This window comes from Drosophila virilis, chromosome 4 (genome assembly GCF_030788295.1).
Source record: "Drosophila virilis strain 15010-1051.87 chromosome 4, Dvir_AGI_RSII-ME, whole genome shotgun sequence".
NCBI lineage: Eukaryota > Metazoa > Arthropoda > Insecta > Diptera > Drosophilidae > Drosophila > Drosophila virilis.
The window spans coordinates 2,484,485-2,496,756 of NC_091546.1; the positions used below are offsets into that span (position 1 = coordinate 2,484,485).

At 43.4% G+C, this 12,272-nt stretch overlaps 4 protein-coding genes across 5 annotated transcripts; 2 read left to right on the forward strand and 2 right to left on the reverse strand.

Moving 5' to 3' along the window:
- Positions 1-14: 14 nt before the first annotated feature.
- cag lies at positions 15-1,130 on the reverse strand. Its single transcript, XM_002059233.4, has 2 exons — positions 750-1,130; positions 15-689 (listed from the first exon to the last, which is right to left on the reverse strand). The coding sequence occupies exons 1-2, from the start codon at positions 842-844 to the stop codon at positions 101-103; spliced, it is 684 nt and encodes a 227-aa protein (XP_002059269.1). The 5' UTR covers positions 845-1,130; the 3' UTR covers positions 15-100.
- Positions 1,131-1,383: 253 nt separating this feature from the next.
- On the forward strand, positions 1,384-2,908 carry LOC6635697 (zinc finger protein Paris). The gene has a single exon (XM_002059234.4). It carries the CDS (start codon positions 1,522-1,524, stop codon positions 2,749-2,751), a length of 1,230 nt encoding a protein of 409 aa, XP_002059270.2. The 5' UTR covers positions 1,384-1,521; the 3' UTR covers positions 2,752-2,908.
- Positions 2,909-2,974: 66 nt separating this feature from the next.
- Positions 2,975-4,546, forward strand: LOC6635698 (protein YIPF6). The gene is made up of 5 exons (XM_002059235.4): positions 2,975-3,135; positions 3,205-3,421; positions 3,495-3,666; positions 4,114-4,271; positions 4,336-4,546. Exons 1-5 carry the CDS (start codon positions 3,118-3,120, stop codon positions 4,446-4,448), a joined length of 678 nt encoding a protein of 225 aa, XP_002059271.1. The 5' UTR covers positions 2,975-3,117; the 3' UTR covers positions 4,449-4,546.
- Positions 4,543-11,171, reverse strand: Tps1 (Trehalose-6-phosphate synthase 1). 2 transcript variants are annotated; one of them, XM_015168899.3, is made up of 5 exons: positions 10,938-11,171; positions 10,038-10,217; positions 5,648-7,081; positions 4,968-5,589; positions 4,543-4,893 (listed from the first exon to the last, which is right to left on the reverse strand). In XM_015168899.3, the coding sequence occupies exons 2-5, from the start codon at positions 10,169-10,171 to the stop codon at positions 4,654-4,656; spliced, it is 2,430 nt and encodes an 809-aa protein (XP_015024385.1). In that variant the 5' UTR covers positions 10,172-10,217; positions 10,938-11,171; the 3' UTR covers positions 4,543-4,653. The 2 variants fall into 2 exon arrangements, with proteins under 2 accessions (XP_015024385.1, XP_002059272.1); XM_002059236.4 differs by lacking the exon at positions 10,938-11,171 and adding an exon at positions 10,713-10,865.
- Between the last annotated feature and the right edge of the window lie 1,101 nt (positions 11,172-12,272).

Consider the following 12,272-nt stretch of genomic DNA (forward strand, 5'->3'; position numbering starts at 1 on the left):
ACAGAAATAGAATTGAAATTATCGACCCTTTTTGTCCGCTTAAGAGGAGTACGACGAAATTTAAATGGTTTAATAATAAGTTGTTGTAATACATAGTTCTCTATAAGTGCTTACATTTTAAGAGTCTGTTTTGCATATGGTTTTCTAGATTCTTTAAATGTTCAAAAGCGATGTGGTCGTTATTTAGAAATTGCTTTAAATTTGCAATGTATATTAAAGCGCTTTTAACCGTCTTTAGCTCACAGGAAAGTTCAGCTACAAGATCCGTATCCGTGTTGCTGTTGTCATCAATTACGAATACCGTATCGCTACTATCGATTTCCGTTTCTAAAAACTGATGAACATCCAATGGGTTTACATCGGCTGATTGTGCTCCTGGTTCACATCGCGAATTAATGTTGTGTCTCTTGCGCCACCTTTGGAGCCAACCGTTGGAGGCTGCAAAGTCGTCAATGCCGAGGCTCGTTGCGAGCTCCTTCGCTTTCTCTTGTATAGCTGAACCAGATATTGGAGTATTATGCGCACTGCTAAGTTTACAGAACCAATCGTAGCACATGGAGTCGAGTTTTTTGCCGTCTGTATTCAGGAAACTTCTTTTCGTATTGATGTTTTCACCGGACAACCATCTCGACCGAATTGTTTCTCTGTCGCGAACAATGAGCGCAGCTTGTGTCTTTCCTATGTTGAACCTGTTAACGAATATATTTATGGTTTAATTTTTTATCAATTTTCTTTGCATGCAGTTTTACCTTTTGGCTAATGCACGCACTGATGAATTAGTTTGATCATATGCGCTTATAACCTCCATTTTTTCCTTTAAACTAAGTACTTTTTTTCTTTCCATTCTGAAGTTTTCAATATAAAGGCCGGTAAAAGTAATACTGAAAAAAACGCTGTTTGGGTAAATCCCCAAATTAGGTTTCGGTTTTTGGTTTTGTTTGCCTCGCGTCGATAGCTAAAGGATTTCCTAAAAATGAGTTGTCCGCTTCATGTTGTAAGGGAGTCCGTCCAAGAGGTTAGATATTCACATAGACAGCTTCTTTACTGAGCGCTAAAATGCTCACATTAATGAACATCTAATTCAGAAATGTGAATAAATTGGGTTTTGTTTTTATTCTGGCATATGTATACGTTGTGTTTATCATTAGTGATGTGGCATCGATTCGATAGTTCTTGAGATGGTCCATCTTTGGTTAAGTGTTGTACTCGATACCTTAAAATTGTTGTTTACATTGCCACTGGCTTATAACACTCCGGCGTATGTTAGTTATTGCAAGAAATTATCAAATTAAATACTTTAAATTGCAATGTCACATGATTTCATCCACGAAATTACGTGCACTTCAAACAATTCGATTTAAAATGTTTTCCGCCATACTTTATGCTTGTCATCAGTGATATAATATCGATAAGTCAACTATCGCGACATACTCTCGAAAATTTGATAGTTCTTGATTTTGTCCATCTCTTGTTGTTGTTGAATTGTAATTAATATGTATAAGGAAGTTTCGCTGAAATTTAATGAACACAACCATGGAACAAGTATGCCGCACTTGCATGACCAGCTCAGTGGCACTCGTTGATATATTCACCGATCAGAGGGAACCAAGTCTGGCAGCTATGTTAAACGAGTGCGTCGCCTCCATAAAAATAGAACCAAATGATGAGCTGCCGCAGAAAATGTGCCTCTCGTGCATTTGTGATATACAAACGGCATTCGCCTTCAAGCGCAGGTGCGAGAAGAGCCATCAGGTGTTAAGCGAGAAACTTAAGAAATGCAAGATGATGAGTGCAATTAAAGTAGAAATACCAGAGGAAGACATAGACCTGGCGCGGGTTAAGATGGAAGCAGACGAATTGTTGAGTACTGGCGACAAAATGGAATGCAAACCTGAAGAGGGGAATATTGATAGCTCCAATCAAACCTCTTCTAGCACTCTGCTGGATAGCGCAAAACTAAAGAACAGCGAGCTGAATGTCCAGTCCGAACTGCTTGAAACAGAAAACTGGGAACTGGCGGAGCAGGACATAGATCTAGGCCATGTCAAGGTCGAAAAGGATAATGAGGATTATATCAAGGAGCAACAAGCTGAAACTGAAGTTTTCAATCCCACTGCTGCTGGCGAGATGCCTTCTGGCATAGATATGAAAAAAGGCCAGTTTATGTGTCCGCACTGCAAAAAAGCATTTACTCAAAAATCCCACCTCAATGCACATATTCGTACGCATACGGGCGAACGGCCATTTCAGTGTCCACACTGCTCGAAGGCGTTTAGTCAGTCGTCGAATCTGCGCAAGCACATCAGCATCCATTCCGGTGAACGTCCCTTCAAGTGTCCCCATTGCCTGAGAGCGTTTATGCGGCACACGGATCTTCAATACCATGTCTCCACGCATCCAGGCAAACAAATCTACAAGTGTTCGCAGTGCACAAGATACTTTATCGAGGAGGCCGAGCTGGAGGAGCATATGCGGTATCACAGCGGAGAGCGTACCTACAAGTGCACAGAGTGCCCCAGGGAATTTGTCTATGCCTGGCAACTGCAGCGACATATTCGAACGCACACGGGCGAGCATCCCTTCAAGTGTCCACACTGCCCCAAAAATTGTATAGATAAGGGAGATCTGGGCAGGCACATACGCTCCCACACCGGCGAGCGTCCGCACAAGTGTCCGCACTGTCCAAAAGCCTTCACTCGCGCTGCCTATCTCAAAACGCACATTGGCACTCATGCCGAGAGTTCGTGTTAACAATTTTAATTTAAAACAAATTATTTTTCGAGATACTCAAAGATAATTACATATTTATTTGTATATATATATATATATTAGTATTTATTCATATAGATAGGAACTAAATATTAAGTAATAACATTCAAAATTGTTTAATATAAATATTTAAATCAAACTCAGTCAGCCTTTAAAAGTATTCACATTCAAAAGCTATTCGAGTCCACTGCTTGAGCTTAATATAAGTATCGATACCAAACGGTAATAAGTATCGATAAATTGCATGCGATAACTTGAGAAGAAAAAGTGTTGGCAATTGATTGCATTGAACGAATCTATGATTTTTTATGCCTGCACGTAACAAAAACAAATAAGAGCAACTTCTAAATGGATGCCAGATTGGATGTAAGTACTTAAAGCAAACAATCGACAACAATTGGCAATACATATTTATTGTCTTCAACGAATTCATAGATGTTTGAGGACGTCAACACATCGCCCTCTCTGGAGGGTGACATGTCCATACCGGGTAAACGGACTACAACAACAACAACAGCACAGCACGGTGTGCCCGAATACAATACCCTGGACGAGCCCATACGCGAAACGGTGCTAAGGGATATGCGCGCCGTTGGCATCAAGTTCTATCATGTGCTCTATCCCAAGGAGAAGTCGAGTCTGCTGCGCGATTGTACGTCATCAGAATGCAGCCAGTTGTTGAATGCGTCAGCAATTTGTAAAATGTGTGCACTTTCTGTTTACAGGGGATTTGTGGGGTCCATTGGTGCTGTGCACATTTATGGCCACCATACTGCAAGGCTCCTCGTCTGCGGACAGCATGTCCGACAATGGACCAGAATTCGCACAGGTCTTTGTGATTGTTTGGATAGGCGCAGCCATCGTAACGCTCAACTCCAAGCTCCTAGGTGGCAATATGTAAGTATATATATGTCTAAAACCATATACCATAAACTGTGTCTACCCTTGTGGACAATCGGCTTACGGATGTTAACTTGAAAAGCGAAATATTTTGTTAACCAAATACTTTTTCGCATCGACTGGTTCTTTCCATGTCAGCTATATCATATGCTCCTCCGATATCGATAAGCCTTTGCTTTTATGTAGGTCGCATATTAACAATTCTAGCTGCCGTCAAGATATTCAAAGTTCTTCATGACCGATGATTCCTTTTATCTCAAGTTAACTCAAAAAACAAAAGAGTTCATACACGAACTGAATAATACACGAATATTATTGGTCCTACTTGACCCCCTTCATGATCACAAACAGATATTGACTATGTTCTTAACGAGCATATATCAGGTCGGAGTCGTCTTCTCTGCTCGACACACTTAATGACAAAATTCGAAAACCTTTTTCTAGCTCGTTCTTTCAATCGGTTTGTGTGCTCGGCTACTGCCTGACGCCCGTGGCGCTGTCTTTGATCATCTGTCGCATCATCTTGCTGTCGACGCAGACACGTTTTCTCTTCTTTCTGCGCTTTGTGACCACAACGCTGGGCTTTGCCTGGGCCACATATGGTAAGTTGGCCTGAAGTACATGTGGCTTATAATAATAATAATATAATTTCATTTAATTGTACAGCATCGTTCATATTTCTGGGCCAAAGTCAACCGCCGCATCGCAAGCCGCTTGCCGTGTATCCCATATTTCTGTTTTTCTTCATCATATCATGGCTAGTCCTGTCCCATAATTAGTTATTAGTTTAAGTTTATTAACTGAACCGCAACTTTCCATAGCATAACCAAATCGATTGTAAATTAACGTATTTAATTTGAGAAATTGTGTAAATTGTGGTTTTTTGATTTATTTTATTTACTTTACTCTTAAGATCTTACAAATTATATATATATATATATTTATATATATGTATGCATATATGTTCGATTGACTCTGGCCGCGCTACACGTCCAGGCTGTTGGCTGACGTGGCCACCTCGAGGGACATTTGCATTTGGACGCCATCGCCCTTGGTGGGGCGATAAGTCAACGAATTGGCGCGCGCCTTGCGGCCCATAAAATGCCGTTCCACCCACTTGAGCAGCGTGTAAACGGAGTCAGTCGATGGCAAGCGATGATCGGCAGCGGTCTTCACAATATCCGAGGAGGTGACGCGGAACGTGCGCGCCATACCCTTCAGTGCCTGTGAATTGTGTATCGATTAGTATGTTTGCCAGTGTGTCTCTCGTTAGATGAGCTCAAGGCGCAACTACTTACCACCATGGCATCCTCATCGGTGTTATCGTCGCCCACATAGATGATCTTGATGCGTTCGTTCCAGTCAACGCCAAAGGATGTGCGCAATATGTAAATGGAGGCGCGACCCTTGTTCCATTGTACCGGCGGACGCGCCTCGAGCGCGCAATGCGCCTCCGTTGCCCTGAAGCCGTACTTTTCGATCAGGCTGCGCGCTTTGTCAACCATATCGGGACGCAGATGTGTGGGTGTCTCACGATAATGGAATGTCAGCAGTGAACCCTTGTTCTCCACCCAGGCGCCGTCGCGGCACACCGAATCCTGCAGCGCCTTGAGCAACAGACTGACCTTATCCTCGTACTCAATGGGCATGGGATGCACAAACTTGCTGCCATCGGGATGCAGAATTTCCAGACCATGATTACCCGCATAGGTGATGCCCTCGATGCCGACCATTTTCTTAACATTATCGACATTACGACCCGAAATGACGGCCACATAGACATCCGAGTGATTGGAGAGCTTAAAGAGAACGTTCTTAATCTCGGGCGATAGCGTGGCCAAATCCGGATGCGGTGCAATTGGCGCCAGAGTGCCATCATAGTCCAGCAACAAGGCCAGCTTGTGATTATAACCGATGTATCTGAGGCGAGCAAAACAATTGGAGTAAGTGCAGCCAAATGGCAGGAAATGGAACTCACTTGAGTAAGTAGTCATCAAAGTCATCCACGGAAACCGGCTGCATAATGGTGGTGCCCACATCGTCCATCTCGAGGGCGCCGACCGCCTTCAGGAAGCAGCGCATCCAATGGCTAACATCGCATTCGGCCTCGCGACGACGCAGACGTGCCATGCGCAGCACACGCTCATCCTCGGGCATGGTCAGAGCACGATGTATTACCTCGGCGGCCTCGTTCACCTCGTACGGATTGCAGAGCAGCGCCTCGTGCATCATTTCGCCGGCGCCGGCAAATGGTGAAATTACCAGCACCCCGGGCACCTCATTTATCTGGCAGGCGACAAACTCCTTGGCCACCAGATTCATGCCATCGCGCAGCGGCGTCACCAGGCAAACGGCTGCATCTCGATAGAGGGCGGCCAGCTCATCCTGACTCACATAGTCGTAGATATAGCGTATGGGCGCCCAATTGGCGGTGGTGAAGCGTCCATTGATGCGTCCCACCAACTGATCGACCTCCTCCTTGAGCTCACGGTACTCCTTGACATCGGTGCGCGATGGCACCGAGATTTGCAGCAGGCTGACCTTCTCCTTGTGCTGCGGATACTTGAGCAGCAGCGCCTCGAACGCCATCAGGCGGTGCACCAGACCCTTCGTATAGTCCAGTCGGTCGACGCCGAGAATGATCTGTTGCTTCGACGTTTTCAGCACCTTGGGCGCATTCTGGGCAAGATTCACGAAACGCTCGTACGGAATGCCAATGGGCAGCGGCCGGATACGCACCGTGCGTCCGCCGTGCTCCACCAGCAGATTGTTGCGATCCACACGACAGCCCAGATTGCGTTGACAGCAGTCGACAAAGTTCAGGCAATAATCCTGTATATGGAAGCCAACCAGATCGCAGCCGAGCATGCCCTGCAGTATCTCATCGGACCAGGGCAGCAGCCGGAAGATGTCCCACGGCGGAAAGGGTATGTGCAGAAAGAAGGCCAAACGACACGGCAGGTTCTTCTCCTCGGCATGCTCACGCACCCAATTGGCCGCCAGCATCAGATGGTAGTCGTGTATCCAAACAATTGGCGGATTCTTTTCGCTGCCATTGTTCTTCGCCAGGCACTTCTCCAGCGCCTCGATGGTGCGCACCGCAAAAAACTTGTTCACGGTCACATAGTCCAGCCAGTGCTCGCCGCCAAAGTTGGCGCGGCCCGGCATCGAGTGGAAGAGCGGCCAGAAGATCTTGTTGCAGCAGCCGTTGTAGTAGCTATCAAAGATCTTTGCATCGATGTTAACCGAAACCACTTGATCGGACTTCAGGCCAGCCGTCGGCGTTTGATCGTACGGATTCGATTCCGGTATGGCCTCATTGGGATCCTCCAGATGTATGCCCGACCAGCCCACCCACAAGCCGCCGCCCTTGATCACAACCGGACAGACGGCCGTAACAAGACCGCCGGCGCTGCAAAACAAACATTCGATTCAATGAGCTGGACTTAAGGGGAAGAAGTATGTATACATATATCAAACTTTTACTGGTTGATTGATTGATTGATTGACTCGAGCTATGGTTGACTGACTGATTGATTGAATACCTGGCTGACTGGTTGATTGATATTTAGACAACTGGATTGACTGACCGATTGATTGACGGACTGACTGGCTGATTGATTGATTGGATTTAAGCCGACAGAATGACAAACTTCGAACACACTTATTGACCGACTGATGTCTTTGACTGACTGACTGATTGATTGACGGACGCACTGATTGATTGCATTTTTGGCCGACTGACGGGCTGACTGACCGATTGATTGACAGACAAACTGATTGACTTACTGATGTCTCTGACTGACTGATTGATTGCATTTTTAGACGATTGCCTAACTGATATGTCAGACTTCCGCGCTGACTGATAGTCAAACTGACTGATTAATTAACAAGCTGACAAGCTTATTGACTGACTGATATCACTGACTGGTTGGTTAACGAACTGGCTGATTGAATTATTGACTTACTGACTGACTGACGGGCTGACTGATAGACTATCTGACTGATTGATTGATTGATATACTGACGGACAGACTTAATATTGCTTAATACTGACTGACTGATTGATTGTTGGATTGATTGATAGACTGACTGATTTACTGACGGACTGACTTAATGATTGCTGATTGATTGTTGGATTGATTGATTGACTGAATATCTTTAGGACTTTGTGTTGATTGAATAATTAGGAAAAGATTTTAAGGAAGCTTTGTTTAAGCCGGTCTCATTCTGGTAGGATTTAAGACAGTTTTAATGAACATTTTTTTCTATGCAAAATTGTATTGAAGACGCATTTCAATATTTCCGGAAAATTCTCGCCGCCTGGCTGGAAATGGCACGAGCAAGGCCGGGCCACATAGGCAGGTCTATATATATATATTTATATTTTATATGTATGTGCCTATACTTGTATATGCAAAAAGATTCAGTCCCAGCCCCGTTTTATGCAGGGTGCATCACAATGACACTGACACTAACCGCACTGATAAGCAACAAACCATAAAAAACAGCGACCGTGCCTGATACGCTGCAAGTGTAAACAACCTCGACTCTGGCCGGCCCAGAGGCCAATACCAAAAAAAAATTATAAACATATATTACTCGAAAATCGAATTTCAAAAAAAAACAAAAAAAAAAAAGCCCCCCCAAAATTTCAAGTCCCAGCCGCACGCAGCTTTTTGTGTGTAGGGTCAGTGCGAGAGATGTGTGCACGTGATTTTGATATTTTCAGTGTCAGGTTCGGAAGCCTTCAAATGACGCCTCCTCTATTATTGACCCCTTTAAGGCAACGTTGTCTCGCCTTCGTCGTCGTTGTCGTTGTCGTTGGGCAGGGGTTAGGGGTCAAAGCCGCCTAATGGGCATCGCTGAGATAAGGGCGGTCGGTATTATTGAATTTGTTTTCTAATTTCATTACATTTCCATCCAATTTGCTAGACTTTGCATTCCGCTTTGCTCATCCCAAATACCTTCCCTCTTTCGCCCACTCTGCCTCACTCTCTCTCCCTCTCTCTCTCTCTCGCTCTGTGTATTTTGCGCTGATAAGACGCTGACAGCCTTATAGGGCACTAATCACCAGAAGCGTGTGGAAACAATATCATCTCTCCCTCTACATATATATATATTTAAATAAATGTATATATATATGTGTATGGATTGTCACATAGGTAATTCGGTTCCCTATCGAGGGGGCTTTACTCTGCGGCTTATCTTTGATGCAAATTGTATGCCCAACACATGAACTGGGTTAGTTTTTGAGAAATCAAAGAACAATTCGGGAAAGTTGACTTTAGCTGGAGCTTTGCTTTGCTCTTGTCACGAGATTTTGATAAGTATTGTTCCATGGAAACATTTGTGTGTTATAGTATATATTATTAATCTATATAGTGGATTATGGCTTTGTTTTTTTTTTTTATTTTGTTTTGTCGGACTAACAGACAGGACTGTACTCGTACAATGAACTTTTACCGTTGAATTGCTTTGCTTTGCAGTGTTGAAAAGTCGCTTGAAAAGTTTTCGCTCAGTGTTAAAGTTGCCGTAAAACGCATTCAGTTAGGTTATATTTTGGTTAATTCAAAAAGAATTAATACCTAAATAAAACTTCTGAATTTTTAACTTTTAGCGTTCTTTTCATAGAAAGATGTACAGTCACAAAATGTAAACACTTTGTTCTAATTGGACTGTAAAAAGTCCTTGATATTATACACTTTTTTGTTTTAAACTGATTTTTATTGCACACACGAATTTAGTTCAACTTAAAATTGAGTTTTGAATGCAACAGTTTTTAAAAGGAATAAGGCACAGTCTATGCTAAAAAAATTGGCTTAAAATCTATTTGGAACATTTGAGAAATCGAAGAACAATTGAAAATTCTGTCTCCTTGATTTTTAACATACCAACTGAAAAGGGATTCTTTTGTGAATGTTTAATTGGAACTTTTTCACGTAATATTGGGTAACATGTATTGAACCAAGGCTCTAAAAAAAACCTGACTAGTTCTCAATAATTCGTTTTTCAAACCGAACAAGACTTGGATTAAAATCATAAACCAATTTCGTTTTAAGAATTCATTTTAATTTAATTTTATATTAATCCAATTAAATATTTAATGAATTCTTAGAACGAAATATTATAAGGCCGGTCGAGATCTTTAATTTTATATTCACCATTAAAACCGAAATGACTCAGAACCATTTTTGAGCGGTTTTACGAATTTGAATTTGGGTCCCAGCCTTGATATATTTAGTTATCACTTTTAAGAAATATATTTCGGAAAGACTTTGCCTCACTTTTTGATATGCTCAGTTGCAAGGAAGTTCTTTGGACACATGCTTGAAAAAATAAATCGATTTAATGTTTTGATAACTCACCTGGCTCTGCGTTCGAGCTCCTTGGTTTTGGGATTGCGTATCAGGACAAAGGGCAAACGGTTGGAGACAACGATCAGGCTGGCCTTGGTCGATGGTTCCCCGGCATTGGTCACAATGATCTCCGTGTCGGGCATTTTTTTATTTTTGTTTGTGGTAGATTTCAGTCCCAGAAGCTGGATACTATACGTATTTATAGAATAAAACAATGCACACGAATAAATATCACTGGGAGTCTTGGCACATAGTTAAAAAAGTTTGTTTCGAACAGGATATGGGATACGGCAGTCGAGTACGGCTGTAGAGTACGGCTGTAGAGTACGTCTGTAGAGTACGACTGTAGGGTACGGCTGTCGAGTACGGCTGTAGAGTACGTCTGTAGAGTACGACTGTAGGGTACGGCTGTCGAGTACGGCTGTAGAGTACGTCTGTAGAGTACGACTGTAGGGTACGGCTGTAGAGTACGTCTGTAAAGTACGGCTGTAGAGTACGCCTGTAGAGTACGGCTGTAGAGTACGGCTGTAGGGTACGGCTGTAGGGTACGGCTGTAGTGTACGGCTGTAGAGTACGTTCGTAAAGTACGTTCGTAAAGTACGGCTGTAGACTACGACTCTTGAGTTTGGCTGTAGAGCACGGTTGTAGAGTACGGCTGTGGAGTACGGCTCTTGGGTAGGGCACCTTATGTTCGAGCCGTGGACTTGTTTGCGCTGCGGTGTGTGGCTAACAACTAATTGGGCCACACGAAATGCACTGGCTGTCTGGGCTCTGGGCTGTGGTCTCTGGGTCTGGGTCGCGTCGAGAGATGCAACGAGCTTGACGTCTGTGTGGACGTCGCTTATCAATGAGACGCTTCTATCTATCTCAATATACTTATATATACGGACGGACAAAGCGAACGCTTACCGTGCTGCAGTCGAGGCAGGTGGACGCACTGAGAGTGTGAGGGAGCACGCCGCCAAAAATCAAAACAAAACCAAAAACAATTTAATGCTCCGTGATCTACAAGTCCAAACTGCAATTGGTCGGACTGGAAAAACTATGTGCTTCGGTGTCTCTGTGTCTGTTTTTCCAGCTGGCTTCTGAGCTGTCGATTGCCGATTTCTCCCGGTAGCCAGCTAGCTCCGTACTCTGCCAAAAATAGACGAGCACTAATGCCAATCTCGTGCTCAACTCGCATTTTTCTTCAAAAAAAAAAGCAATGCCTATGTGTGTACTCAGGTTCCACAGAGTCCACACGAAAGATGGCTTATCAGAAAATCATCGTTCAGTCCCATTCGAAGTATAATCTATTAATAGGTCGCAGCGTATTATGTATGTGCGAAAGCGTGCCACAAAGAGTGCTTGCTGGAAGTTTCACTAGACTTCGAAACGATGTTGGGTGGCCAGTTGGGGACTTGCACTCCTCAAGCTAGGCCTGAAGCTCAGGGAGTACAAGGCTTACAAGGGCACAAAACTAGGCTTAGATTAATCTGGTATTAACCGGCTGTGTCCGGTTTTATCAGCCCGACAGCGTTTGTCTTTGAGAGCGATAAGTCAACAAGTCGTTATTCTTGTTGTTTGCGTAGTTTTTGTACACATAAATGTACATCTATATTTAGACTTAAATCTGGACTTGGCTGCAAGCTGCATTGAAACAATGCATCGCTTAACCCTAACTTGACCTTGTCGTAACCTTAGATTCAGCAATTAATTGAACATTAGCGCATTTAACGCTCAGTTAAATAGTTAATAGAGAGAGAGAGAGGGAGCCAAAGCTGATAAGATGATAAGAGATGCCTGTGCTGTGCAATCGTTTGCATTGTTTATGCAATGCATTGAAGATTTAGATTTGGCTAATTACGTAGGGATTAGGTACAGTCTCTCTCTTTATGTGTCCATCGCAGTTGCTCTTCAAGCATTTGTGAACTTGAACGCTTGATCATGTCTGGCATTCATGCGCTTATCATGACGCCAAACCTAACGTTGACGTGATTTGCAATAACATTTTCGAAAATCAAAGCTTAGTCATGTGCAATGCTGCATCTGATAACCCGTTCAAGGGTCGTTTAAATGTTTATTTATTTATTTAAATACTTCCATTTAATTTGATGGCGACATTTGTCTTTTTGACGCAAGCTCTATTTGCATACGCGTAGCAAATTTTCAATTTTCAAAAAGAAAAAGTAACGGCCTTTTCGCTGTGTCTCAACTGACATAGCAAGCAGCTTTTGTCGGCCAACTATCGATCGCATTTATCGG